This window comes from Mastacembelus armatus, chromosome 4 (assembly GCF_900324485.2).
Source record: "Mastacembelus armatus chromosome 4, fMasArm1.2, whole genome shotgun sequence".
Taxonomy (NCBI): Eukaryota; Metazoa; Chordata; class Actinopteri; order Synbranchiformes; family Mastacembelidae; genus Mastacembelus; species Mastacembelus armatus.
In genome coordinates this window covers 9,951,881-9,977,855 of record NC_046636.1, presented here as the reverse complement: position 1 = coordinate 9,977,855, position 25,975 = coordinate 9,951,881, and the positions used below count along the sequence as shown (strand labels likewise).

General features: G+C 42.4%; 1 protein-coding gene across 8 annotated transcripts in view; it reads left to right on the top strand.

Moving 5' to 3' along the window:
* ephb3b (eph receptor B3b) overlaps positions 1 to 25,512 on the top strand; it is a 232,883-nt gene extending 207,371 nt beyond the window's left edge. For 2 of the 8 annotated variants that reach the window (XM_026323106.1, XM_026323104.1), the window contains exons 3-16: positions 2,784 to 3,456; positions 7,191 to 7,346; positions 8,246 to 8,581; positions 11,051 to 11,175; positions 11,764 to 11,926; positions 12,490 to 12,598; positions 14,182 to 14,234; positions 14,483 to 14,701; positions 16,700 to 16,947; positions 17,483 to 17,698; positions 18,271 to 18,420; positions 18,740 to 18,939; positions 21,764 to 21,919; positions 23,837 to 25,512. In XM_026323106.1, coding sequence (XP_026178891.1) covers positions 2,784 to 3,456; positions 7,191 to 7,346; positions 8,246 to 8,581; positions 11,051 to 11,175; positions 11,764 to 11,926; positions 12,490 to 12,598; positions 14,182 to 14,234; positions 14,483 to 14,701; positions 16,700 to 16,947; positions 17,483 to 17,698; positions 18,271 to 18,420; positions 18,740 to 18,939; positions 21,764 to 21,919; positions 23,837 to 23,945 — 2,913 coding nt within the window. In that variant the 3' untranslated portion in view covers positions 23,946 to 25,512. Of the gene's footprint in view, positions 1 to 2,783; positions 3,457 to 7,190; positions 7,347 to 8,245; positions 8,582 to 11,050; positions 11,176 to 11,763; positions 11,927 to 12,489; positions 12,599 to 14,181; positions 14,235 to 14,482; positions 14,702 to 16,151; positions 16,161 to 16,699; positions 16,948 to 17,482; positions 17,699 to 18,270; positions 18,421 to 18,739; positions 18,940 to 21,763; positions 21,920 to 23,836 lie in introns of all 8 variants that reach the window. The other 6 variants (XM_026323107.1, XM_026323110.1, XM_026323105.1 and 3 more) reach the window with 6 other exon arrangements.
* The last annotated feature ends 463 nt before the right edge of the window (positions 25,513 to 25,975 follow it).

The window sequence follows — 25,975 nt, the reverse complement described above, 5'->3', positions numbered from 1 at the left end:
TCGCAAACATGCTTCACACACTCTCTCAGGGATACTGTCCAGCTAAGTGTGAGTCACAGCATCTCTGTCTTGTTTCGCTGTGTTGCACAATACACAGAGATAAAGCAACAGACAAAAAGCTATACAGAGGAAACATAACTCTAAACTAAATTTATAAAAGTGACTCCTGAGCAAACAGGCACATATAGTACCACACCTGCAGATTTGTCCACACACACACACACACACACATATATATATATATATATAAATGCATTTGTGCATTTAAGTGATTTAAGTGCATCTGCATGTTGTGTCCTTTGTCTCAAGCTACACTTGTTACCGCTTTTATTTCCAATTTTCATTATGTTTGCCTGTATTGTGTATGTTTGTTTGTCTATATATTGTGTTATGTGTCTTAGAAAACAGATTGGATATGAAGGGGGAATTCCATTTTACAGCAGGGCTCTCCCCATATTTGGAATGACACCCACGGGGTTTTCATAACCATACCCTTATAACAATATACTAAGTCAGTGCTTGTGGAGATAATGACTATTGTTGGTGTATTGCTGTGTGATTCGCAAACTGAGAGCATGCTATGACAAGTTATGTACAAGATAAAATGTCTTTAAAATAAGGTTTGGAGAGCTTATTCATAACAAACCTATTCATAACAACAAACAGAAAAATAAACACGCACTAATTGCTAACACTGAGTTTGTTGGAGATACAGAAATTCAGCTTATGCCTAAAGCTAATGATACTAGTTTGGTTCCCATTGTGGTTGCTAACATTGAATGCTGACTTTGAATTCATCTTAAGGCTGTAGAATGAAAAAATGTCCATAAAAATGTGTTAATGAACTCACACCAGCTTCTTGATAGTCATAGTTTTGCCAAAATATTGCAAAATATACTTTTCCATTGGAGATTTGGACCTTTGAAGACAGAGCTAGTGCACAGCAGCATTGTTTATTGTCATCTGAGAGCTTTGATTGGAAAAGACGGAAAGAAAATGGAGGAGATTGCAAATCTCACATGACGATTCATCTTGTTGGAAATCGATGCCAAGAAACTTGACCCTTTTTCACATGACCTACTTAATTCATTCAGGCTTGGTAAGCAGGCGCTCAGAGTGTTTGGCCACTGGTGCATGTCTCACGGGGATGACCTCTCTCTAAGCACAAGCACACACACAAACAGATGCACACCTACACATGCATACACTTAAACACACACACAGAGCAAGTATACGATAAGGCAGACAGATTCACACAAGCACTTTTAGACAAACACACAACCTTATACACACATCCATAAATACTTGGCTGTATCGCTCGTTTGCAGTGGGTGATTTATTACACTGAACTAAATGCCCATTGACACTTCATGCTTTTAGCCATCCCATTGACCTGGCTGGTGATTATCGATTCCCTCTGGTCGCTTCCTCCTTCTTGCCCGCTCTCATTGGGCCATCATTTTAGTGCCACATCCGAACTATGCCCATTCTTTCCCTCCCCCTCATGGCCTCCAGGGTCTTGGATGAATAGCTTTGTCTTCACCACATCCATATCACAGTGTTAATTAAGATGCTCAGAGCTGGAATGGAAACAACTGACTCTTGAAAACAAACCGGTGACTTTATGCCAGATTTTTTAAGAGTTTTATTTTTACTCTTTTGGGGTGTCTGAAAGTAGAGGGTCACAGGTTTAATCTCATGGATTTAATTAGCAAATCCAATGACAGCCAGGTGATGTACAAGGTGAGCTAAAACTTCATGCAAACTTTTCTTCCTTACATTCCTTTGTCTAGTTTTATTCTGGTATATTTTCCCACTCGTTGTCTTTGAAATGCTTCACTGTATTACCATACCTTATGTAAAGCACTTTGAATTGCCTTTGTAGTTGGAAGTTGCTATGTAAATAAACTTGCCAGGCCTTGGCTTTGCTAAAAAAATAAATGCACTCTGTCTGATAGAAAAGGGGAGCAGATCCCTCAGCACACACACACACACACACACACACACACACACACACACCCGCAGACATATTATACACACAGGAATCGTTATTTGAAGTGAAATGATTTAATCGTGGTGTCCTCATTCGAGATTGAAAAATGCATTAGATTACATTGTCTTGCAGTGAGGCTTTTACAGTCTAGTTTGCTTTTGCTCATTTAATGAAGCTGGTAATCAAAGTTTAGAAAATTTAATCCCATTTTATCCTGAGTAATTCACCCCCTGGGTACTGTAGCAGCATTGAAAGATGTGGAGGGGTGTAAAAACAGAAAAGCATGAAGGTTAACCAGCGCCTTTCCCCAATCTTTATTAGAGGACGTTGCGATCATTGCTCTGTAATTGAAGCGTAATTGGTTGTGAAGCAATGTGGCTGCTACTTCCAAACAGATATGAGGTAAACATGCTGTGGTGGCTCTGTGGTGAGGAGGTGACAGGTTCCTGTAATTGTGATGAATTTGCAGACCTCGTCCCTGGCATTTCGCTACATTAACCAGGGATGAAAGGTGTAGCATGGCAAAAGCCGGGGAATGTAATGGAAAATACCCAGAAAGAAAAAAAAAATCTCTGTGCTTCTTTCTCTTCTAGGTCGTTACCTCTGCTTTGCTATGTTCATGCTAAATGACAAGAATGTATCTTTAATGCAAGGAGTACAAAGATGGATGAATGTGCAGAAATCAGACAGACACATTGTTTTACTATCTGCCAAACCAAATATCTGTCAGAAATCAACAAATATTTACAGCCTCTAATCTGGTTATCTTTCTCTTCTGCTCTTTTTGCAGTGGGAAGAGGTGAGCGGTTATGATGATGCCATGAACCCCATCCGGACGTACCAAGTCTGCAATGTACGTGAACTCAACCAGAACAATTGGCTACGCAGTGACTTCATCCCACGAAAGGATGTGCTGCGTGTATATGTGGAGATGAAATTCACAGTGCGTGACTGCAACAGCATTCCCAACATCCCAGGTTCCTGCAAAGAGACCTTCAACCTCTTCTACTATGAGTCTGACTCAGACTCAGCCACAGCAACCAGCCCTTTCTGGATGGAGAACCCTTATGTGAAGGTGGATACTATTGCCCCAGACGAGAGCTTCTCCACGCTTGAGTCTGGAAGAGTAAACACAAAAGTTCGAAGTTTCGGGCCACTCTCCAAAGCTGGGTTCTACTTGGCCTTCCAGGACCTTGGTGCTTGCATGTCACTCATCTCAGTAAGGGTGTTTTATAAAAAATGTTCCACCACAATTGCCAACTTTGCAGTTTTCCCAGAAACAGCAACCGGGGCTGAGGCTACATCCTTGGTCATTGCACCCGGGACTTGTGTCCCCAATGCGCTGGAGGTGTCCGTCCCACTGAAGCTTTATTGTAACGGAGATGGGGAGTGGATGGTTCCTGTAGGTGCCTGCACCTGCTCAGCTGGTTTTGAATCAGCAATGAAAGATACACAATGTCAAGGTGAGAGTTTTGACAACAGATATTTTAGGCCAGTCTAGGTTTTTATAATTCAGTGGTTGCGATATTGGATTAATCTAGAGCCTGAAGAGTCATAGCTCAATATGACACACAAGGTTTAAGCCCTATGTCAGCTGCCAAAATTATCCAGGGTAAGATTCTACAACTTCTACACAGCAGTATACCTTTTTGCCACAGTCTAATCATTTTTTAATATAATGGTAAAGTAGGAAAGATTTTGCTATGGCAATCGATAATGTATCACATTATTACTGCTAAGAAACGTGGCATTTACACTTTAGACACACAGTATCTGATCCTTTCTACGCAGTGTGAATTACAATGACTGACTAGTAAGGAGTCAAAGTCTTGCTGAAGGACACATCATCTGGACACACGACCATTTTGCACGCACACTGATTGTTGGAGAGATTGAAGCTGTATTGTTTTGGCTTCAGTTTACAGTCTCTATTGTGGAATTGCCCAGCTGTCGTGTTATTATGAGCCATTTATTTCCCTTGTATTCTTTGACACATTAATCCAGTGCCTGCAAGGTAGAATAATACACACTAGATGACACCGTCAGCAGGCGGCTGTTCACTTGTCTGACCTCAGGTTTGGCTGACAGCTGTTTGCTAAAAAAAGGGAAATGCAAGAGAATCTGTCTGTTTATGAAAGCTGAGAGGCCCTATGATGGTTTGAGGTCTGATGGAAAACATGACAGGTTCACAGAGGTTGAGAGTAAGGTCAATTTAAACAGCAAGGTCTCAGCTGAAATTGAGTGCAGGTGACGGAAGGAGTAAAGGGAAAGATAAATGGAAAATGTGTGTGTGGTGAAGGACGCAGGGGTGTAAATTTAGGCTTAGAGAGCGTAGGTCAAATGCAGAGCAGAATGAGAGAAATGGAGCTGTCTGGGTTATTGATCAGTGGGGTTGATTGTAAAGTGTTTGTGTATGTACAGTTTGTGTACTGTCTGCACATAATCCTTATCCTCCTGGGTTCAGAGGACTCGTTCTTCTTTTAGAAGAGAGAGATGAGACTGAGAAGACCTTTTGTTCAGTATCCATACTGGTAATTAGGGAGACAATGGGTTGGCAGCTTTTGGAAGACACCAGATATTGAAGGTGTGCTCACCTTTAGAAGGAGTGACTGTGTGAGAGAGCACAGTAAATCTTAAGGCATGACATATATGAATAAAAACTCATTTGCTTGCTCCAGACAGCTCAGGGTTAAAGCCCTGGTGAACAAGCCCTGAAGAAACATTCTCCAATCAAGCCTTAAGGGATAAATCCCTCACTCTTCTTTTCTTCTAGCATCACCTCTCCTTGGGTCCATTCTCCTTTTCTCTCTCCAACTATTCTACTCCATACTCATTACTTATTATTCTTAGGCTGTGACTCATACTTTGTCGGCTTTTCTGTCCAACATGGAGTAGCTTTTCCAGCCCTACCACTGCTGCTGTCCCTTTCTCTCTACTAGTCTTTACTTCTCACACTCTTTCCTAATCCGAAGGCCGTTGCTCTCATTAACACACCACCAGTTACAGTAAGGATGTCTGCATTAATATTAATCGATGAGCCTTTTTTTTTTGCCTTTCCACTCATTCGCTGCACATTTTTCACCACCCAATAGTCTTTACTTTTTTCTTCATGGTCCACACTTTCCAATTTCAGCATTCATTCTAATCACTTCCTTAAGCTCTATGTTCTGCATGACAGGATAAGACACAGGAGAGTGTGGAAAAGGAGAGGGAAAAAAAAAAAAACGCCTGCAGGATTAGCATTTTCTATGCTTCTACCTCTCCCTCCCTTTTTCACTACCCCCTTGTCTCTCTTTCTCCCTCATCCTTTAGCCATTCCTCTGAGGAGAAACTGGATGAAAGAAAGAAGATGACCCCTTTACTGACTGGAAGTGATTGATCAGCACTTTCAGCCATTACCTGAAAAAAAATTCTTTCAACGGGAATGCTCTTTCAACATCTTTCATTAGGCTAATATGTTTAAAAACCAGTAAGCCTGGCCTCTGAAAACTGAGAAATGGCTTGTAGCTTACTTTGTGTTGAAAGAAGTTAAATGAACTTGGCAAGGGTCACAATATCAAATCAAAGAAGCTGTTCTCACACCTGGTAAACGTCAAGGTCATTTTGTTTCTGTTTACCAACTTGTACTTCCTGTGGTGTGGATGATTCTGATTAATGGTGGAAGAGCAAATACACACGGTGTTAATGTACACAGTGAAGCCGATTGGTGGTTTGTGCTAATATTGAACTTTCAGAAACGGGAAAAACAGCAGGAGCAGGAAGTGGTGTGGCGTAGCTGTGACCTCCAACCTTGGTTGTTGTCAACACAGAGTGAAAAACAAACCCAGAAACTATGGTGATAATTATCATTGAGAGGGACAGACATAGCAGTGTGTCCTTGACGTTGACAAGCTAACGCACTAGTGGGTCAGCTAATCAACTGGCCCCCTGTAAACTTTGCCTGTCTTACCTGCTTGCGTCTTTTTTATTAAGCACTGCGGCACACTCATTCATCTTTTAATGAGACAGTTTATCAAAGATATGGAGCCTGCCAAAGTGTTCTGGATCACAGTGCCGCCGTCAGTGTTTCCCTGTATGTCTGCAACTTATCACCTAAGATATAAATGTCCAAACACCTGCTATAAATGCAGACAGGACTTTTACAAAGGCTCACTGTGTTTTCATCTGATTAACTGCGTTTCACCTAATCAGAACCTGGCTTGAGTAAAACTATGTTGAAATTTGTTTTGGGTAGGTCTTTACAGGAAATGACCTCAAACACAGGAGGGTGCAGACATACTGGCATACATGGCTCAGGTCTTCTATGTTTTCATGTGATCCCAGACTGACTCCACACTGCTGAGATCAGGGCTCTGTGCGGGTCAGACCAGCTGCTGCAGGACTCCTGGTTCTTCTGGCCTCTGAAAACAGATCTTAACAAACTCTAGTGGGTTCTTTATGGGCTTGTTGTCGCACACAATGAACCTGGGATCAATCACACGCCTGATGGTGTAGTGTGATAAGAATCTGAAACATCTAAAGCTCCTAAAACTTCTGTACAGTGCTATATTTTTTAATGAAAAGCCTCTTAACATTGAGTGCATTGACATGACATGAAGTCAGGATGCTGTGTGTGTTTACAGAAATGCATCTTTGTACAGTTGCTTGCAGACAGACCTATGGTTGTGTACATACTGGCATATGGTATGTGTGCCTCTGATTCTCTGCGTATGTTTGTATGTAGTTCATAAAAGATTGAATTCAGATGAAAGCACCATTCCAGCATTTTGGCTTTGAAGGTCTTGTGTGTAATTTGGGTTGACAGTCTGTTCATGTGAGCGTGGATTTATGTAAAAAAAAAAAAACCTTTCCTTTTCCACTGTAGTGTGTTTTCCTTTACAGTCTGTAAACAAGGAAGAAGAGGACATATGGAGTTTAGGGGACTTAGAAATGGTGTGCACATGCACACATGCACATACACAAACATGCTAAAAACATCAAATAAGAGGTCATTTTACCAGTGAGCTGGAACAGTGTTTCTAATGCAGGCCATGTGACCATATGTAGTACACAGATTGCCTGCATACTGAAACTAAGAATTGGTGAAAGTAAGATTTAGTATTTCAAATCTCCATTCCAAACCGTTAAATTTAAATATTTACATCTGAAGTTCTTATTAACACTTTTATTTTTCCGCCTTTCTCTTTTCTGCCATCAGCCTGCAGCCCTGGCACCTTCAAGTCCAAACAGGGAGACAGTTTCTGCTTGCCGTGTCCAGCAAACAGTCGTGCCACTTCAGGGGCAGCCAGCATTTGCGCCTGTCGAAATGGTTACTACCGCTCAGACACTGATTCTCCTGAATCCCCGTGTACCAGTAAGTAAATACTGAAATGGGTCTACACACCATATTCAGACAGTAATCAAATGTGTTAACTGTGAAACAAAATTCTTGACTATGTCTGAAACTTCCCATTTTGACTTGTGCCTGCAGTGGCCGATAAAAACTCTCAGGAGTACATTCCCACCATGCCACATGGATGACAAACAAGTTTGCTTGCCCTCCCAACATTATCAAAACCTTTATCATCAAATACCTCCCACACCTGCTTTGACATGAAGTCTATCTATTCTTAATGCTGCCACCCCTTTTATAGACAAAAAGTAGAGGAAATTTTCTAGTAGCAGTGCCTTCATTAATGACAAACACACACACACACACACACGCAGGAGCTAGTTCATTCACCGCTGAGAAGCCGAAGGTCTTTTTTTTTCTATTGCTGGGGTGTACGGTTGATTGTCTCACAGTGCAGTGAGAGATAAGGCTCTGGTAATTGGATAAGAATTGCCAAGGCTCTGCCAATACTTTGTCTCACCCCCCCCCCCCGCCAGCACTTTACACACACACGTAGACACACAGTGGAAATGAGCATGCAATTCAAATTTAAACTCCTGTCCTCTTTTTTTCTGCAAAACTGCCGGAACAGCCTGTTGTTATGTGTTCTAGTTAATGCATGAAAAATATACTAATACCACAGCAGAAGCAAAATTCTTGGGTCATGAATTGTGTTGATAGCAGAAATGGGATAATGGATGTATGTGTGCATAATGATATGTAAACTGTGTTTTTCAATATGAATCTTTCTCTATTGTCAGTATGTCTCTGTAGTGTCAGCAAGACAAATTTCTTTACACCTATTGTGCATGGAGATTAAATTCATTTTCATTCCAAACCTATTTTCCTCATCTCATCCACACTTTACCTCCCTTTTGCAGCTGTTCCCTCTGCACCACGCAGTGTCATCTCCAGTGTGAACGAAACCTCTCTAGTGCTAGAATGGAGTGAGCCACGTGACATGGGTGGCCGCGACGATGTCTTCTACAATGTCATTTGTAAGAAGTGCCTGCCTGAACGGGGAATGTGCTCACGGTGTGACGACAATGTAGACATCTCACCACGCCACCTGGGCCTGACCCAGCGCCGCGTGGCAGTCCGTAACCTACAAGCTCACACACAGTACAGCTTCGAGATCCAGGCAGTCAATGGTGTTTCCAACAAGAGCCCCTATACGCCACAGTTCTCTGCAGTGAACATTACCACAAACCAGGCCGGTAGGTACACCTGCAGTCTCAAGGATCAATCGAATTTGTAGGCAATGCCAACTTTCCAAGACTGGAAAAAAATACAAAAGAATATCAGAGAATATGGTGTGCACTTAAGAAGTACAGATCTGTTTCTTGTATGCATGTAGGAGTATGTTGCATATTTTCCCTTTGAACAGGGATTGAGAAGGAAGACATTCTTCTGAATGAGCCTAGAAAGGGACCTTTTTCACACACCCACAGCATGCTCTGTACTAACACCGCTACAAATAGCAATAGCGAGGCAGTCTGTATTCAAAATGTTGAACCTTCAGTATTCTTGCTGCCCACTGCTTCCAACCCACCGCTCCTCCAGCCCACAGCAACAACATTAACTAGGCCAATGTAACAATCAGTGGTGAGATTACCTTTTACAGAAATTGAATCCCAGTTATCATATATACACCAGTACTGAGATTACATATGTTGCATAGAGAAGATTGAAACCCAACTAACACACATACACTTAGCATAGTAGTGATAAGCTATTGTATACCTTTTTTTTTGCAATAACATGAGCTTTATAATGTACAATAGACTGTAAATTGAGTTGATTTTAGATGACATAGGTAGATACGCTTGTGGGTAGGCAGATGAGTCGTATATAGATGGATCATTTTAGCAGTTTCTTTGGATATTAGTATTTTATGCCTTAAATCACCTCAGCACTATTGTTGAGCTTACTCAACAGTTTTTGTGAGTTGGTCTCTTCAGTGAGGTTCTCCTATGGCTCTTAATTTATGCCTTGGATGTGTTTAGTCGCTATGTTAAATTTACTCTTCCTGCAGACTTAGAATGCAGGATTATCCTTTGCTTCATCCCCCATCGTCACTCTCCACTCTCCATAGCCTTGCCCTTATCACCTCTAACCTTGTGTTCCTGCTCCTAAAAGATGCTTTGTGGGTCTAGGACCTAAAGGCCCCACAGGGCCTCATGTGAGTGCCTCATTGTTCTACAAGGGGTCCGGCACTGAGCTGACAGGGACCACTGTCCATCCTTGGGTGCTGGGGGTCAGATGGGTTCAGAGAGAGAGCTGAAGTGAAACGAGGGAGCAAGAGAGCATCAACTGTGATCAGATTATCCCCTGGTGTAGTCCCTAGGCTATCCCTGTATGTGCATTCACCTTTTAAGAACCAAAATAAATACTAAGGCAGTGATAAGCCCCAGGGGCCACCTCCATGGTTACTGCAATGTCTTCTCCCTCAGAAGGGCCCCTAATCCCCTGGCTAGAGTAACTAGGGGATATGCCTAGGAAGTATTGTCTTCTGGGGGAGAAAGAGAGACATGGAAAGCCTGGGAGGATGGGGCTGGCAGAGAAGGGAAAGAGGCAGGGAATGGAAGGTTTGGGGAGCAAAGAGAGAAAGAGAAGGGTGTCTGGTCACAGACACAGACAGCAGAGGGAGAAAGGAGATGCAAGGGGAGGATGGAAGAAATAAACACTGGGGATTAAAAGGCTTTTAAAAAAATGGGGAGAGTGTTTGGGTGGGAGAGAGAGACACCTGTGTGTTAGAAGTCTGCAGAGGTGAAAAGGAAATTGAAAAGTGAAAAGCTGATGAAGACAGGAAAGGGCAAATTTAAAGCTGATTGACTGTGTAAGTAAACTCAATGAGTGAGGAACTTTAGTTTTGAAGTGCATGTATCACTGGTTATGGACAGCTAACTTTATTAAACAAATGGGATTGGGTTGATTGAGATGAGGCAATGAGTCAGAGGTACAGAACAAGCCTGAACGTAGAAAAACAGAAACAGAGACAGGGAGGCAGACAGTGCTTGGCTGTTAATAGGCACATGTGAACAAAGAATGAAAAGTCCAGGTGGGTGGAGTGCCAGATTGTTTTATTCTCTTCTGTGTATATGTCCACAAACCAATGCATATGTCTATTTTACATGAATTAAGTAGTCTATGAGCAGTGTGCATATTTTCACGTGATAACAATAAATGTATGCACAGTACATAATGCATATGAGTTCTTATAACTTTTAAAACTACAAAATGAGAACACAATTTTCCCCAAACACTTCATCTAGATGGTAGAGCAAAAAGTGCAGCAATAGTTCAATAAAAATGCAGTTAAATGTCTGATGCAGTATACATCTGTATGTATGCGCATGTTCCTATGCCTGCCTGCAGTCTGTGTATGGCAAAGAGAACTGCATGGACTAGAGACTTATCCAACGGTTTTTGCAGTTTGATTTTCTTGTCACAGGAGAATTAGACATCCCCTCTCCCTCCCCAAGGACTCTGGGAGGGAGAATTCAAGCATTAGTGGGGAATGGTTCTGCATACTAACTACCGGCCAAAGCTTTTCACAAAGCCCACAGCCTAAGACTTAGTGTTTGGGCTTGTGTGGGCATACAAAGGGCTTAGAACCTAAAAAGGCATAACACAGAAAATGATAAATAAAATGGATTTTCCTTCATTTGTCTTGCCCTATGCAGCTCCATCTGCAGTGCCCACAGTTCACCTGATGGCGGCCACAGCGAGCACCATGAGCCTGTCCTGGCTGCCTCCAGAAAAACCCAATGGAATCATTCTGGATTATGAGATTAAGTACCATGAGAAGGTAAGCGGCAGTGTAAGTCAACGCCTCTAATTCAATCCAATTTCATTGACTCGCATGGTCTCCATTTCATCTGTTTCTGTAAATATGGAAAACAATGCCACTGCTGATAAACACATGGTTGCAGTGAGGCAAGCCACCATTTCCAATCTTAGCTTGTGTGATCATCCTCTACTACTTACTCCCCTCTTTGCATCCTTCTATCCCTCTCTCCTTTTTCTTTTCTCCCAATCCTTTCCCATGTTGCCATTTTCTGTACCCGTATTCCATCGCCCCCTCTTGCCCCCCCACCAATACCTTCTCCCCCTCCCTTACCCCTGTCCTTTCTCAATCCATGCATTATAAAGTTGCTGTATTTTTGTGGTCTTGCCTCAGAGGGAGAGAACAAACGCATTCAGTGTATATCTGCTCTGATTGTTGTCTTGTCTTTCTCTCTTCAGATTAACATGCAGACTACAATCTGTCACTTGCCTAGTTGGCCAGCCATGTCAGGGAGGGTACAGCATCAGAAAGGGGATAGTGATGACTAAGACAGCACCAGGGCCTCCTATTTAATATTGTTTTCATTGCTGGCTGTCATTGTCTCTGCAGGATCAGGGTGAGGCCATCGCTCATACCATGACTGCCCAACGGAGCAATGCCCGCATTGAAGGTCTCAAGGCTGGTACGCCTTATGTGGTACAGGTCCGTGCACGAACAGTGGCTGGTTATGGCCGTTACAGCAGCCCAGCTGACTTCAGCACCAACCTTCAAAGTATGTAACTTCTATACCTACTTTATTATGCAGGAATATATTGGTAGTATTTGTGGTTTAGCAGCAACACCTCTATTATAGTGCTGTGCATAAGATTATGAACATAATGGAGGCTCAAAAGCTTATGGGACTAACAGCCACTATGCCAATTTTCCATCCAAAAATAACTGAAATCCTTGTAGAGAAACTGACTTATGATCCAGTAAAAATCCACCACTTCCTATCAATCAGTCATGATATCAACCTCACTTTGGCTTTACATCACACTTACCATAACCAAACAAAATAAAAGAACTGAAAAGTCTATTTGCAGTCTTCATAAATGCATTTATTAGACCCAGGCTACTCTCCATTCTGGTTAATAGAGCCTGAAGAACACAAGGGCATGATTTTACTTATGTAAGCACACAGTTCTGAAGTAGACATGAGAAGCATACAAGCCTATTAGTTAGATTTACAACAGAGGACACAGAGTGGCATAGTCCTTGACTATACAAATGGATTACAGCTAGTGTGAGTGTATGTTTGACATGTTTGGGACTTTCTCTCTTTGACACCTAAAGCTGACCCGCCAAAGGCATGGCAGGAGCAGCTGCCACTCATCGTGGGATCAGCCACCGCCACTTTGGTCTTCATCATTGCAGTTGTGGTCATCGCTATTGTTTGTCTAAGGTCAGAATGTAACTTCTCTATTAGCCATGATGGCCATCTTGGGCAGCAGTAGTAGATAATAGTGTGGCAAAACATTTCTACAAAGACCCATTTACTTTGCTCCAGTCGACAGAAAAGGTTCAAACAGCAAAAATTCACAGGAACATTTGTGGAAAATGTTTTTCTGTCGAGTTGAAAAAACTGAGATAGCTTCAAATGTCAACTTTGTTTACATGTCCTCCAAATCACCCTGTAACAGTCTCAGTGGATTGTTGTGCCACCTGTGAGGCCACTGAATGCCAGATTAGCCTTCTGAATCTGTGAATAGTAAAAAGCTTTGGCCACAATACTACTTTGCACACTGGACACAGCATGGTGGAACAGCTGTTGGGCCTGATAGGCCTGCCCTCATGGCCCAGTACTCAGAATCAACTGTGCGGTTGCCCGACCACAAAGAACCCAGATGCGCCCTTGTCTGCTGGGCCCAATTGACTGGGAAGATGCGAGTGGCTGCTCAAACCTTTCAAAAAGTCTGACGCTGCATCAGCTGGGTCTAACCACACTCGTTTATCCTTATACCACACATTTGTCAAACAGAAAATGCAGTGTGTGTGTGTATATATATATGTGTGAAAGGTTGGCACCCACCACTCACTGGCGCCCACTGCGTTCCCTCCACCAGCCAGTTCAGGCGGCGGTTGACAAGCGTGGGCATCGGTCACACTAGACTGAATAATAATCTCCCTGGCTACCCCTCTTCTACTTCTCCCTCCTGCCCCTTCACTCTCTTCTATTTTCACACCGCTACTTTCTGTCTCTCTCAGGGTCTTGGCTTAGCCTTTGGTCTGACAGCCACAGAAGAAGAAGGAGAAAATACTAATAATACAAAACACAAAGCTTCGGCATATTCCGGAACCAAATTAGAATTTGAAATAAGATGCAAATCAGCATTGGGTATTATTGCCCTGGTTACTGGTTGGCCAACAAAGGAAGCACATTAACATGTAATTTCAACAGCCCAGCCCCTTTGCTCTGTCAACATCTTTGCGCACCCCACCTCCACCCACCCACCCAACGAGCCAATGACAGAAGGGACCTATGTAGAAAGTTGTGGATAGAGAAAATGACAGCTAGACGGATAGAGAAGAAGAGAGAAGAATAGATTTAAAAAAGGATAGTGATAATGACAGCTAGAGAACAACAGTCCAAAATGAGAGGTAGATTGAACTGAAATGAACAGTGTGATGTGTGTAGCTGGAGAAAGCTGAGACAGCTGAGCTTTTGCAGTTTGAGTCTGCTTTTGTCTCAGCTGCTCATTTTTGGGGGTACAGAGACTGAATGGCTTTCACCTGCTGCTTCAGACAATGCTATTATTTCCTTTTGTTTAGACTCGAGTTACCGTCCCCACATATGAATTATTATACCACCAGCCAGTGATGCAGTCTTGCAGACTAAACATCTTCCCCAGTCCATGTCTTCGTGTGGCTACATCACTACATTATTAGGGATCTATTTTCTCCTCATGCTTTTGTTCCTTTCCAGTATTTGCACCCTGCTGTGTAGAGTCTATGTGACTTAGTTTGTGTTCTCATCTTTCTCAACAGAAAGCAGAGAAATGGTTCAGAGTCGGAGTACACAGAGAAACTGCAACAGTACAGTAAGTCTCTTTACTGAGATTCTCCTCCTTTAGCATTATTCCACATTCAAACAGCAGTATTCCTATACTTCAACTAAAATCACCAACCACTAAAGCACAGCTCACATAACTGACCTGATCTTGTAGAGTGAAAAAAGAATTAAAAAGATCATACTTGAATAAGGGATGTTTCCAGAGCATTATATAGCATTATCTATTGTTACATTTTTGCTTGACGCCATAGATTCACTTTCCTGTTCTTGCCACTGAATCCCCTATAGTAACGCCAGGAATGAAGGTCTACATTGACCCCTTCACCTATGAGGACCCCAATGAGGCAGTGCGCGAGTTTGCCAAGGAGATCGACGTCTCCTGCGTGAAGATCGAGGAGGTCATCGGCGCAGGTAACCCACCAAAGCTCCTGAGCTACAGGGGGAAGACTGCTAGTCACCTCCAGGCCATACCGTTAGAGGACTTCACACCAAGCGGTACTTTCACTCAATTCATCGCTAGCCCTCTCCTTGCTCGCTTCCCTACTACACTGGCCACCTCTTAGGAAGCCTTTTTCAGTCTTACAGATGTCTCCAGCATTCCCCTGTTTGAAACAATACTAGCTACAATATGTCCTCCTTAAGTTAGTTAGTCAAGACTCACAGTCCTAGTACCCTTGCTGTTTACCATGCTATGTCCATTTGAAGTAGGTGTAATACCTTTTTTTGTCAGTGGATTATCATTTGACCCATGTCCTATAGAAAGAGCCCATCCTGGAACAAGAGAGATGCTGTGTAATGAAATTGATTTGGTTTAAATAAGTATGACACAGCAGTCAGTTCCAAATGATTTGGAAATCTAAGTAAAACTAATGGAAGCAGATTGTGGACAATGCAAAACTACAGCTCCATACAGACAGGATTTATTTCTCTGGGGGAGATTGTAATCCTCTCCAAGTGCATGTGATTCTTATTTTATCTCTTCCAGTATTAATTATGGCCCTATTGTTTTTGGCATGGCCCTCCATTTTGTGCTTCCTGTGCAGATAGACATTTTGTCTTTTAAGATGTAAGTCCAGATTCCCATTTCCTTTTTTAAACATCAGCCATTGCCTACATTTGGTTTTGCTGCGTGTAATGAAAAATAATTGATACTAACTTATCAAATGGGTTGTGGATACCTTGGATTAAATTGTTTTGTGTAGTAACTTGTGATTTTTGCTGGGTTCTACAAAGCAATCCATATTAGGAGCATAGTTAATATTGGTATCTCACATCCCCATGAAGTATTAATCCTGTCTTGATGGGGGTAGGATATTAAATTGTTTCTAGTCCAGGATTGGCTGTTGCTCACCCTGCCCACCTATTTATTGCAGTTAAATAAAGCTTCTATTGAATCTTAAAATTTTGACACATGTTCCTTGTACTCACACTTTTTCCACTATGTGGTTGTGTGCCCTCCTTTAGAATCTTTCCCAAACATTTGATGTTGTAGATAGTAAAATATTTTATGTATTTAATATATTTCATAGTAATTTCTTTGCTCAAAAGCTGCAGGACTGTGCCAAGTGAGATTTTTTTAGCATTGTATCTGAGCCAAAATGGAGGACGTTGTGATGGCAGAGATGGGAGTCCCTACTACTGCTTCTGCTCTTACCATCACTACTGCTACTACCACTACTACTACTACGACAGCTCTTCTACTTCTGAGGCTACTACTTGAAACCCGTCGCTTCCCAGCATTCGCCTTTAAAGTGACGAACCCTCAATCCCTGTCTCCCCTGTCCCCCTCCTCTGTTCTGCCCCTTCCTCAATCATCCCTCCGTTCGCCCCTCCCCGGCCTTCTCTCCCCTGCCTTCCCCCATTCTGTCACCTTTGCACTCATTTTGACACACATGGCTCTCATTGTCTAATTTTTGCCTTGCATTATTGCACACGCTTTGTATAGACTCTAAACGTAAAGCGTCCACAACTCCAAGAACCCCCAAACTTCTCTCTCCACCTATGTCCTCCTCCTGTGCCCGCTTCACTAGCCAGTTTGAAGCTTAGCACCACCCGTCTGTTTCTTACCCCCTTCTTTGTCTGTCCCCCTCAGCCCCCATCAGTCTGTGTCCCTACTTTATCTTTGCTTTATTTCGACATGCATTTTTTAAAAACTTTACATCTTGTCCCGCTCCTTCATCATGCTTCACACTCACTGTGCTGCTGATTTTAATCCATAGCTTATCAGCACAAAATCACTGTATGCCCCCCCATCACTACCCCTTGACACTGGCCTAGAGTCCTGGCTTCTCTTGCAGTTCCCCCTTGTCCCACCCTTCCTGCTAGCCTTCCCTGGCTCCTTGGTTCTAACCAGTTAACTGTCCCCTCTCCCCTCTTTTCCCCCACTCTCCTCCACTCTTCCTTCATGCCTCTCTCCCCTCCCTCTATCTCTCTCTCCATCCATCTCTCCTCTCTTTTGCTGTTTCTCTGGCTTTCTCACCTGGGCTCTCACAGGAGAGTTTGGGGAAGTGTGCCGTGGACGTCTCAAGCTGCCTGGGCGCCGGGAGATCATAGTAGCCATCAAGACTCTCAAGGTGGGGTACACCGACCGCCAGAGGCGAGACTTCCTGTCTGAGGCTTCCATCATGGGCCAGTTTGACCATCCAAACATTATCCGTCTGGAAGGTGTGGTCACCAAAAGTCGGCCAGTGATGATTGTGACCGAATTCATGGAGAATGGGGCACTGGACTCCTTCCTAAGGGTGAGAAAAAACAGGCACACACTAATGCAGTACATGCATAATTACCATTAATATTACTTACTCTATATAAAAGACATATCTGTGATTTCATCAATAATGCAATGCTATCCAGCAAATAAGCCCACCCAAATCTGCTTGATCTTGTTTTTACTTATCTTAGTGTCTTTGGAGCCAGAAAAGGTCTTTTAAAGCTCTGCTGCAAAGCCCACAATAGATATATGTCTGAATATTACATTCAGGCAATTGGTGACATTTAGAAAGAGCTCAGTCTCCAATGACTCTCTGCCTCAAAGTCACATCATGCACTGTCTGACAGAAAAAGGGGAGTAATACAAGAAGATACAGAGAGAATAGTAATAGGGAATAGATAGGTAGGAAAGGAGTAGTCACAGTGTGAACTGACGGGAGGTAAAAAATGCTGCTAAGAAGACTGATGCAAAAAAAGTAAAAATGAGACAAACATATATTGCTTTGAGCATGCCACCTTGAGCTACAATCCTGTTTATCCTTGTCATTCTCTCTCTTCTTCTGCCAGCTCAATGACGGACAGTTCACAGTGATCCAGCTGGTTGGCATGCTGCGTGGAATCGCAGCAGGCATGAAGTACCTGTCAGACATGAACTATGTACACAGGGACTTGGCTGCTCGTAACATCTTGGTCAATAGTAATCTGGTGTGTAAAGTGTCCGACTTTGGTCTATCTCGTTTTCTCGAGGATGACCCTACAGACCCCACATATACCAGCTCATTGGTGAGTTTGTGTATGCACATATGTGTTTATGTGTTTCATGTTTTAAATCGATGTTTAAAGTTATGTTTTAACATCAACAGATCACAGTTTCATTTTAACCACTTTCACAAATGAATTCACAACATTGACAAGTATGAGTGAACTCAAAAAATGGATCTGTGTCAAGACTGTTCCCACATGACATGGCCATTCTTGGTATAATTTTTTTTTTTCTTCTCACAAATTGGAACAATTAAAAAAGGAAATGGATTAAAATGCATATAGTGGTTGAATAGCTGTTTATCACAATATTTGTGAGTCACAAAGTACCTCTGGAAAAAAAAAACACTGATATATTGGCGCATTAAATATTCCTATCATTTCACATATACCATTTTCTGTAACTGTGCTACTAACCTTGTGTGTCTGTGATGACATTTGGGTCCTACAGCATGCAACCATGTGTTGTGTATCAACATTTTCCTTAGACTGTGTTTTTCTCACCCTCTCTCTCCCTCTTGTATGTGTGTGACTGTGTTTGTGCTCCATCCCTCCAGTATTTCATGCTCACCTACTCATTCGCATATCCACAGGGAGGGAAGATTCCCATTCGCTGGACGGCTCCTGAGGCAATTGCCTACAGGAAGTTCACCTCAGCCAGCGATGTGTGGAGCTACGGCATTGTCATGTGGGAAGTGATGTCGTATGGCGAGCGGCCGTACTGGGACATGAGCAATCAAGATGTAGGATGATATGTTTTTTTTGTCTATCTTGTATTCATACTTAATGTTACAGATATATTGTCTTTCTCACAAAGCGGTCATAGAGTTAACTATTTTGCTATCACTGTCCAAAAGTCATTCACTCACTACAGATCTACTTATTACTGCTGACAGCTAATCTTTCTCTGACCTAAAGCTTATTTTCTGTTTGTCTCAGGCGCTTTCCCTCATTCATGCGCTTCTGTCCTCCCTCACTTGCTCTTTTCGTCGACCCATCTTTCTTCCTGTGGTGTCTGTCTTCCCTCTACATCACTGTGATTTCTCTGTTGTTCTCCCTCAGGTGATAAATGCTGTGGAGCAGGACTATCGACTGCCCCCACCCATGGACTGTCCGACAGCTCTGCATCAACTCATGTTGGACTGCTGGGTAAAAGAGAGAAACCTGCGACCCAAATTTGCCCAGATTGTGGCCACGCTGGATAAGCTTATCCGCAATGCTGCCAGCCTCAAGGTGGTCACCAACAGCACGCAGTCCACTGGGTAAGTCTTAATAGAATTATATAAAAATCATTTTGATCACACTGAGCTCACAATCAGTATGAAAGCTTTGTCAAGCAAAGATTTAAACCAAATACTGTGGATCTTCATTTTTCTGTGGAGCTGGTAATTATTGAAATAGACTTTAACTTGCAGTTTCCCTAGAAGTCCTTGTTGAGTTTTATTAGGTGGATTAGTGATCTTTATAAAAGGCAATAAAGTTTAATTATGGCCATTGCATAATGGATATTAGTACTGATTGCGTTCTAAAAATTATCTCTGGTTTTCTTAAGTCATATTTTGGAAGATTCCTGCTAGACTCATGTAAGATATTACGTTTACAAATCATTAGCTTATTGAATGAAGTCGCTTGATTTTGCAGCGTGAGAGTACTGGCCGAGCAATTTCATTTGCATCTGAGCCACATTTCCACGGTGCAAATATTCCTTATCTAAGTTACTACAGTATATCTGACTCACTCTGACTCAGCTGTTAAATTCTCTTTACTCCTGTAAAGTGCAGATTTCTTCCCATACAACTCTTTAGTTCTCACAAATGTAGCCTGGGCCATTGTGCAAATTACGATCACTCAATGCAGCCCTTAAAGCAACTCGAGCTGCGAGCTCAATCAATAATGTCGCATCTACATTTAGCTGCACTACCTTTCTTTGCAACCTGTTTCTTAGAAAGAATTTGGAGGAGAGAAGGTGCCAGAGTTGGAGAGCAGAGGAAGGGTGGGGGGGGTGGGGGAGGCTGACCTAGCTATCTGTCCCTGCATCAGGGTCTTTCTGTCTTGAGGGACGGCCGCAGACAATCCTGGGTTGGGCTCATGGGGGAAACCAGGGTCTCGGTTGGCCACCAAAGTGACGTTCTTAGAAGATTAAGTTTGCGGTTAATTAGCTCGATTAAGGCGATGCAAAAAAGAGATGGGAGCGCCTTTTAATTAGCCACTAACGAGATTTTAAACGGGCCAGCGGAGAGGTGGCCTCATGCCGACAAACCTAACAAGGGAGGAGTGAGTGATGATAATGTCGTCCTGCTTGCTACCGAAGGGTTGGCAAAGGTTTGCTAACGCTGCCTGACATAGAAGTGCTTTGGTTGTGTGTTTTGTTAACCTGACATTACTGCATATTGCAGAATTGGTCTGAAATGTAACACTTGAACTTCTATGACATCCTTCACCAATGTCATGAGTCATTTCTGTGTTTATATTGTTGAGTTATAAATCAAGCAGTCCACACTTCAGATACATCCTCACTCTAAAATGTGACAGTCCCAAACACTGGCCATGAAATTTAGGCTTGGCCTGTGACTATATTACCCAGTATGCTTTCTGTGTTTCTGTCTCACATGTGGCCAGCAACAATCTGGACCCTTTTGAAGCCAACTTTAGAGAAGGAGGACTAACAATACTCCATTAAGAGAAGCCAGAGTCTTGCGTTAACAACAGCCTGAGGCCTCGGGCTCTGAAGCACAGACCTTATTAAAATATCTACATCGCTCAATGGAGCCTCTGTATCACTGTTATTAACTCTCCCTCCATGGCTGTTCTCTTTTCTCCCTCGTTCTCTCTCCATTCCTCTTTTAATTGTTTATGAATCTAATGTCATCAAAAAAGGATGACAGGGATCAACAGAGCAGAGAGGAGTGGAGACAGTGGTGCTCTTTCTCTTTGCCTGCTCTGTCATCTGTTCCTCCTCCTTCACCTCCCTACAGCTCCCTACAGCCTCCTCCACCTGTACCCCCTTTCTTGTTCTTCTGCTCCACTTCATTCTGAGTTGTAGCACAGTTTTATTAAAACTCCCATGGTGGCCTCTCTATCTGTGGCATTGATCAACACTGTAGCATACATTATTATTTTGAAAGGCCTTTTGGCCTGTCAACAGGTGTGCAAGAACATGCAAAACACATTTTCAGGGATACTCACAGAAACGCTATGTAAAGAAACTATCATACACTTAAATGCATTCAAATACGCATGAATGCATAGATAAACACACACGCGTGTTTAAATCAGTCCTGCCATGCACTTGCAAGCATCCACAGCATCATGCGTCAGTCCTAACATGCAACCAAACACATGTGAGCAACATCTGTGTTTACATTCCACAGATATTTCATGTCATGTCAACAAGGATTTTTCCTAAATGTGAGCTCATGTTGCAGTCGTCCTTTTGTCTAGAACATATGCATATAGACACACCCTGAAAGTCTGAACTTTAAATACAATTATGTAATTTACAGCATATGACTTATAGTCTATGAGTTAGGCTATGTTCAGAACAGCAGCCCAAACTTGATTTGAGCCGACCATGGAATCCAATATGCGATATCTAGACATTTCCAGGGTTTCACGAGGCACATTGTTACTTCACTGATTCTGCCACCAAAGGTATTCTTGGTTTTTATGACACCTGTTGTTCCTATGATAGAAAATAATTATAATTTCTTAACATAAATGTGATTCGATGTCAAACGCAATGTGGTAGCTGTCATTCAAGACCAGTTTTAACATGAGGTGTGTGAAAACACACCACCTTGCCCTGCCAGCTGCAGCCCCAGCATCCACTGCCCGAGCCTCCAGCCAGTCTCTCCACAGTCATAACAGTCCCACCCAACCCCCCCAAGCACAAAACTCCTTACATATGGAGGTGAGGAGAGGAGAGGGGGGAAGAGAGGAGGAGAGGTGGAGAAATGGAGAGGTGGCGCTCAGCGGGAGGTGTTTAGGGGTGAGGATGGCCGGCAGAGGCAGTAGAGTGACAACCTTAACCCTCTCTGTCTCTCTCTGTTTCTCTTTCTCCATCCTCCTTCCCCCTCCCCCATGTAGGGTATCCCAGCCCTTGCTTGACCGCTGTGTGCCAGACTATACCACTTTCACCACTGTGGGGGACTGGCTGGATGCCATCAAGATGAGCCGCTACCGTGACAACTTCGTCAACGCCGGATTTGCTTCCTTTGACCTGGTGGCCCAAATGACAGCAGAGTGAGTGGCAAGCAAGTGGATTCAGCTAATTAGGCCTAAAGTGACTGACTGGTTTAAAAGTAATATTACTGCTATGCAGATCGACCTTGATGGAAAAAAAGAAACTAATGGCTAAATGAAACATATGATATGGAAAGCAAACTCTAATAACCTGTAATAGATGTAAACCATAAAAAATAAAGCACATTTTTCTCTTCTGGTACATTTAGTAGATATTTCAGAAATACATTTCTGCTGCTATGAAGATAATTAGTGCCTCAAAGACAAACAGCATCATACATTTGGTCAATTATGTTCAGCTATTATTATATTAGTTTTCAAAATGAACCAGTAAGTTTTTTTGGCAAGAGAATTTGCCACGATGGGTTTGTTGTCGAATTTTGGGGAACTGAGGAAAACTAGCAAATAGGATGCAAATGCACAGTTTAACAGTGTAGTGCAGTTTTTCAGGACAACTTAATGTCAGTCACTAGTTGACCTTGACAACTGATCCACCTTCTGTTGTGTTTACAAACAGGAAATGATGTAATCGTCATGGAAGTTACAGGCCAGTGATTATCAAATAAATGAATTAAGATTATAATGGTAAATAAATCATCCTCATTAGCTGCATAATAGGCAATGGAGGTGGGGGTAATTTGTTTCAATTTGGCCAGGCTGACAGGTGTGGTGTATTGTGGCTCTATGTTGCCCTTAATGGCCAGTAATTCCTCTAATGGTGCCCATTTATTATCATTTCATCCTCTATCGTTGTGCTGATGAGGATGGAGAAATATGAAAAAACCCCATTTATTTGTATGAAATTGCATTGATGCGCATTTATTTGGCATCGGGGAGGATGGATGTGCAGTGCAGCTGTGTCTGCGTGTACATGTATGCATACTGTATGTGTGTATGGGTTTATATATGTATATGTTTAGGTGCACAGATTTGCACTCAAATGGATAGGGCCACAAAGTCATTGAGACAAGCAGAGTGTATGGTCTCTGGACATAATATTAGATTATCCAGTATGTGTGTGTGTTAGTGTGTGTGTGTGTGCGTGTGTTAGACTCTAAAGAGAGGATGCAGACTGTGGCAGAGCCGTAACAGTCAGCTAATCGCTCCCCCAGATGCGGTCCGCTCCCTCCACAGCTATCGACTAGGGAAATCAAACAACCAAGCGGAAAAGAGAAGTTCTTGTGATATTACGGTGCAGTGTTAAACCAACATGGCCCTGATGATTAGATTTTAGATCATGCTGTCTGACTAATGACGGCTGAAGCAGGTGCACTCTCCCTGGTCTTTTTAAGAGTGTCGTAATGTCAACTGTATGTGAAGATTTTCATATTTTCCCACTACACCTTCGACCTGAGGTGAAGGTCATTTACCTAAAAGATCTCCAGTCCTATTTGCTGTAGTTTTTCTTACATATTTTTAAGCAGTGACGAATGAAAAGAGTGGTCAACTTAAAGCTGATTTACTGACACAGAGCCCCAATCTAAGTATGAATGACAGGGCGACTAAATGAGTCTGTCTAATAAAAAAAGCTTCTGCTTCCCTGGTATTATAGCTAAGTGGCAGGGTGGAGCAGACTCTGTGAAGTCTGCCAGATGCTGAACAGTAGCTAAGTTTGCTCTTTAATCATTAACTATCACATTACAGCTCTTTGACTCCCATCCACCTGCCCACCTGCCAGGCAACAGAAACATGTTCCATTAGGACTAACATTTGCTATAGCTGGATGGGTTTTGTTGACATACCCTTAGGAAGCCATTTGCCTGTCCCTGTTCCCACCTGACAGAGTATGTGTTTACTTGTGGGTGAAAATGAAATTTGAACTTCATCTTCAGATTTGTCATGTTTGTCTTTCTTTTATGTTTCATGACTGAGCCACCTGTTCTTATTTTTTTCCTCTCTTTTATTCTCACTCTACAGGGACTTGCTGCGGATAGGAGTGACATTGGCTGGCCATCAGAAAAAGATTCTTGGTAGCATTCAGGACATGAGACTACAGATGAACCAAACACTTCCTGTCCAGGTGTGAGCAACAGGACATGCAGAACCATGCAGTCGAAGGACAGCCAGACAGGAAAAGGGGGGAGGAACTGTGCCAGAGAGAGCCACTGGAAAACCCTAGCTGCCTGACCCATCTCTGCCAATTAGATACTACAGAACTGGCTTGCAGTGCCTCTGATTTTTTTTCTTTATTTCAATATCACTTCTAGTTCCTGTTCCTAGTTTTTGTTATTCTTCATTGTTTCTTTTCCCATCCAATCAGAATTAGCGTGTTTTTGAAAGAGGAGAAAGAGATAACCCCCTTATATCCCATGCGTGCCTCACCAGCTCTGGTGTGAGTTGACATTTGCATGCATGTGTGTTTTAGTGAGTTTGGCCTTAGCCCTGTAACTGAAATATCACACTCTGATCCTGATGCAAGAACTCCTCACACTGACCCTACCACCCAGCCCAGATGGGTGTTATACATAGTAAGGAATGAACACTATGCTTCAAAAAGTGTGAACAAAGGTTCACAGACATAAAACAGAGGTGATTCAGACCCAGGCAGGAGATAGAGGACAATTCTTCCCTTGATAGAAGTTGTTTTACTGTGCATGTATGTTGTTCTCCATCTTCATATTGAAGGTGTGTTACCTAAAAGGGCACAAGGCTGAAGAAGGAAATGTGATGGGCTGAGGTCAAAGGTCAAGAGATTGACAGAGGTCAAAAAGGTCAAAGGAGGGCAGCCACCTTTTTGGACACATGTTGTGGCTGCTGAATCCTCAGTAGGTTACCGTCTGACCTCTTCACTTTGACCTGAAGTGACTCAGGATAGTTCCACAGCTTGGGATCACCTGTTTATCAACACATAGTTTTTTTTTTTTGTTGTTTTGTTTTTGTTTTCACCCACACTACATTTTTTTTTTTTTTCTCCCTGTTTTTGCCTTTCTTACACATTTTTGGGAGATTTGTGGTTTCAAAATGGCCTGGTCAATCCTAGGTTTCCTCACTGGACGCTTCATGTGATTAAGAGGAGACGGGGACTATGACAACACTATAGATAGACCACTTGGCCTTTTGTGTGCATTTTTGTATGTGTGTGTGTACATGTGAGAGTGCGTGTGTGCTAAAGTGTGCCTGGTTATGTGGGTGTGTGAAGTTGCACACAAGTATAATGTACAATACAGCTTCCGCTATTTGCCACCATGGAGAATTAACGCATGAACTGAACCTTGACAAGGAGCAAATATATCCGAAACAATTATGCTATATTCTGTGGACAGCTGTTAAACATTCTTTTTTAATGAATCCAAAAAAGTGAACTTTGGACAAACACATATATAGAAAACTGAGAAAGAGTGGAACTGAGAGAAACCATGACGGACACCTTCTTTCTACTTACTATTATCTGGAGTTAGAAATGATCTAAATTCTTGTTTTAATTTCTTGGCATCCCGCCCTATGTATTTATTTGTACACCCCAACCCCCAACACCAACCCCAACAATACCCAGATGGATTACAGGCTATTTGGGACAGTGGACTTGAAGCAATCAGGAGGAAGAGAAACGCTAAGAGGATTCACCTAATAAATTGCTGATTAAACAAAAGAAATTGCAAATAAATTGGATATTGTATTTTTGTTGTTGTTCTAAACAGCCTGTACATGTTTTGTAACAAAAATACGACAAATAACAAAAGAAAAAATGGTGTTTTGAGAAAATGGAAGTGTTGTTGTGAAATGTTTGATTCAGAGTGAGGTTAACAGAAAGCAAAGAAGGAAGAGAGAGAAGAGGGGAAAGCCAGGAGGTGGAAATGAAGAGATAAACTACAACCATGGTTAGACAGCTGGTAATAACATGTCACCTTTTTGCTCTTCCTTTGTTGTAATGAATGTCTGTGTAGGTATGTTGGAGTTTGTGTGTGCCAACTGAACTGGATATTAAACTTCCCTGATCCATTATTATTCTCAATATAAACAGAATGATCTACTAGGGCCCTTTTTTTTTTTTTTTACAATTTTATACCTCCTCCAAATCACTCAAATGCATATCTGTGGTTTACCTATGCTTCAAGT